Here is a 3520-nt window from a genome sequence, read left to right as displayed (position 1 = left end):
ATATATATATAGAAAAATAAATTGAAAAATATATTTTTCATAATTTGCTATATTACGTGAGTCGGCTGAAAAGTAATGTAAGTAAATATAGTCGCACATAACTCGTCAACGAAAAGACATATTCAAATGAAACAAAAAAGGCATTTTATATTGGCTACAAGGACGTATCATTACTTTTCAACGTAGTCACGACTTACAACTATATATTTTTCCTAACGGTAAACCAGTTTTCTCATTCGGTCGATGAAGAATTCCGATGGTCTTTTCTTATTCCACTGTAAACTTTCAGTTCATTATCCGAAAAATGAATTCTAATGACATTCATCATCGTTTACAAGCATAGTAATGAAACTGTTGATTGAAACGAATAAGTGTGCAATAAAATTTCGTCCATGGGAGCTAGCAGATTTGGCGCCTTGCGGTTTTTGCATCTTTCCAAATATAAAGAGGTATCTTAAGGACATTTATTTTACTATGGATAATGAAGGACGTAGTAAAGTCGTGGATCGAGGAAAGATCGCCGGAATTCTTTCTTCGATTTATTAACCGAATGAGAAAACTGATTCACCGTTGAGAAAAATATAATTGTAAATAATGATTACGTTAATAATAATGCGTTCTTGTAGTAAAAAAAAATGCACTTTCATGCCTTTTTGTTTCTTTCAAATATCTCTTTTCCTTTATAAGTTATGTGCGACTATGCGTTACTTTTCAGCTGACCTACATATTAGATTTTAAGTCATTTAGATCCGGTTGCAACTTTGATTTTAAGCAAGATTTAAAACTCTGTCTATCTCTTTAAAGCCGAAAAAAAGGCAGAGACAAAGAGAATTTTAAGCCTTGCTTAAAATCAAAGTAACGTTGGTGCAATCGGGCCTTAGTAAATGTATAACTATCTCATCGCACATACATCGTTTGAGCCCATATGTTCTAGAAGCATATTGCAGTCGAGCTCGTCCTTTCCGTTAGGACAGTGTTTTATCCCGTCGCAACGTTGCGAAAGTAATACGCAATTATTGCTATTATAACGCTTGTCCCAGTCGTCACAATTGAAAGATTCCATTGGGCAACCTAAAAATTTAAACATTCAAATTAAAAAATGCGTGTATTTTAAATCCTTTTTACATTCACATGTAAAATTATTATATTTTAAAGGATAAATATATCATAACTTCATATTTCAAGCGATGGGATCATGTTTTGTATAAACCGCTTGTATGAAGAAGTTTCGTAGATAAAGTAGCTTCTAAGTTAATCAGTATTTAGCGTCATCTGGACAACTGCATAATATAAAAAAAAGTAATATATTTATGATAAACTACAATATTATTTCTTCAACAATACGATGGCTGAATATATTGCCTATTGATCCTCAATTAGTTTTTATTTTGTTCAAGGCAATCGTAATGCTCAGTGGTTGGTCACTTAGATTTCTGCTGTGTCACATATATCACTTTAATATTTATTTGGCTAAAAAACTATATTATAATTTATAAAAAAATAACAGATATTAACAAGCCCGTTAAAATTTGAATAAATTAATTATTTTTGGCAAAAATACAATTTTTCATATATTGTATACATATGTATAAATAAATGTATTGCCAAAAAATATTTAAAAAATTCTTATCACATACAAAATGCAACATAACATGCGAGCAAAATCGAATTCTTTTTCATTTATTTAAAATGTGTATATATATATATATATGGGTGTGTGTGTGTGTATGTGTGTGTGTGTATATGACGAAATATCTATTTTTACCAAAACAACCGAGCTCATCCTCTCCATGTGGACAATCGAAATAACCGTCGCAGAGTCGATTTCGTGATATTCGATCTCTGCAGGAGCATCTCGTTTCGTCGCTGGCATCAGCGCAATCGACACGACCGTCGCACCATTTTATCCTTGGGATGCAATATCGATTATCACACTGATGATAATTTATAGGACATTTGTTGAGCGTAAGGTACTCTAAAATAATTATCATGTTGTTAAAACTAACGCTCTAAGTGATTTTCTTGGAAAATTTCAATTTTTAATTTCAAGTTTTACATTTTCAGAATATGGTAAAAAGAAAAATGGATATCGCTCCCTTACTTCAAAAGTGATACAATAAAATTGATACAACTCAAAAATTATGTCAGAAACTCAAAAATTATTTCAGAAAACAGAAAAATTATTTTCTTGACAGAAAATTATAATAATGAAATAATATATATAATCGGCAAAAAAATATATTTTAACATGATTCAAAATTATTTTCATAATTATTTAAAAAAAAATCACTTTTTTTTTAATTGTAACGATTTTGATAATTTTTTTAAACATTTTTTTTAGAGGCTTTAACATTTGTTGTGGCAAATTTTATAATTTTTTATAAAATTAAGTTAATATATTTTTAATTATGAATAAGATGATGTTTATTTATTTATGATAGTACTCGTCGTATATTTATATGAAAATCACGTTTTTTTTTTAATTATGTCACTTTTGATGCAAGGGAGCGATGTATAATAATTAAAATAATTAAGATAGATAAGATGAAATAAATATGTTATATAAAGAAGAGGAATGAGATACAGAGATAAGATAAAAAAATTGAAAAAATTCTCGCAGGAAATCTGCAAAACTTCGCTTACGCGGATTATGCTGCGTGATAACACCGACTTCATGAGGTAATTTTCGTGATTCTTTTGGAAGGTCTTTAGCTTCACCGACAGAGCGGTCGGATTGCGAAGTGTCAGATATCGGTGGAAAGTGAACGGTCGGTAATGACATATAACCGCAAAAATACGGCATGTTTGCAATTGGCTGCTGGGACATTGCGGTTGATTGCTGATTCAACGAGAAAATTGGTGTGTTTGGCATGGCAGGTCCCGTAGGACCGATGGCTTGACTAATCGATTGAGGTAGACTGCCAACGTAGTTCAATCTTGACATAAATGGCATAGGCATATTCGCTTGTATCTGCATATAATTTGGCGAGAAGCCTTGATGAAGCGGGTTTTGAAAAGGAAATCCGTGATATTGCATTGAAGAGGGACTTGAATAAAATGCTGATTCTGGAGATGATGGCATGTTGGAAGATTGTCCAGGATAGCCAAAGAAACAGATTGGATGTGGCATTGTCCATGTTGTGGGGGTCAGTTGTAACTGCTGAAAAGATTTCGTGCTCTCTACAGCTATTGGAATAGGTTTGCCATTATCTTTTATCTGGAAATGATCGGTCGGCATGAACTGCTTGTTATCGTGATGATTTTCTTTCAATCTTGATCCTGCAAGTGTATCTTTCTTAAACATTTCAGTTATTATTTTCAATAAATCAAACATTTTACAGAGGGCAGAAGTACATAGTAAAAAATATATTTTATACTTGTATTAAAATCAATTCTTGTTAAAATTTTTATATTAAATTTTTAACATACCTAAGTGTTAATTTAACACAATGTAATTTTATTATTTTATGATAATTTAATGTTTATAACATTTTTAATGATAACATAACACAATTTAAAA

At 30.8% G+C, this 3520-nt stretch overlaps 1 protein-coding gene across 1 annotated transcript in view; it reads right to left on the bottom strand.

Annotated features, from left to right (window-relative positions):
• Positions 1–3520, bottom strand: part of LOC108688549 (serine protease nudel-like) — a 22802-nt gene that overhangs the window by 11157 nt on the left and 8125 nt on the right. The window contains exons 5-7 of the mRNA XM_018194851.1: positions 2644–3279; positions 1766–1975; positions 911–1071 (exon numbers count right to left, since the gene is read on the bottom strand). Of these exons, the coding sequence (XP_018050340.1) occupies positions 911–1071; positions 1766–1975; positions 2644–3279 (1007 nt within the window). The remainder of the gene's footprint in view (positions 1–910; positions 1072–1765; positions 1976–2643; positions 3280–3520) is intronic.

Source organism: Atta colombica, unplaced genomic scaffold (genome assembly GCF_001594045.1).
Source record: "Atta colombica isolate Treedump-2 unplaced genomic scaffold, Acol1.0 scaffold236, whole genome shotgun sequence".
Classification (NCBI taxonomy): Eukaryota; Metazoa; Arthropoda; class Insecta; order Hymenoptera; family Formicidae; genus Atta; species Atta colombica.
The sequence above is the reverse complement of the archived record's forward strand: the minus strand, read 5'-3'. Positions and strand labels throughout refer to the sequence as shown.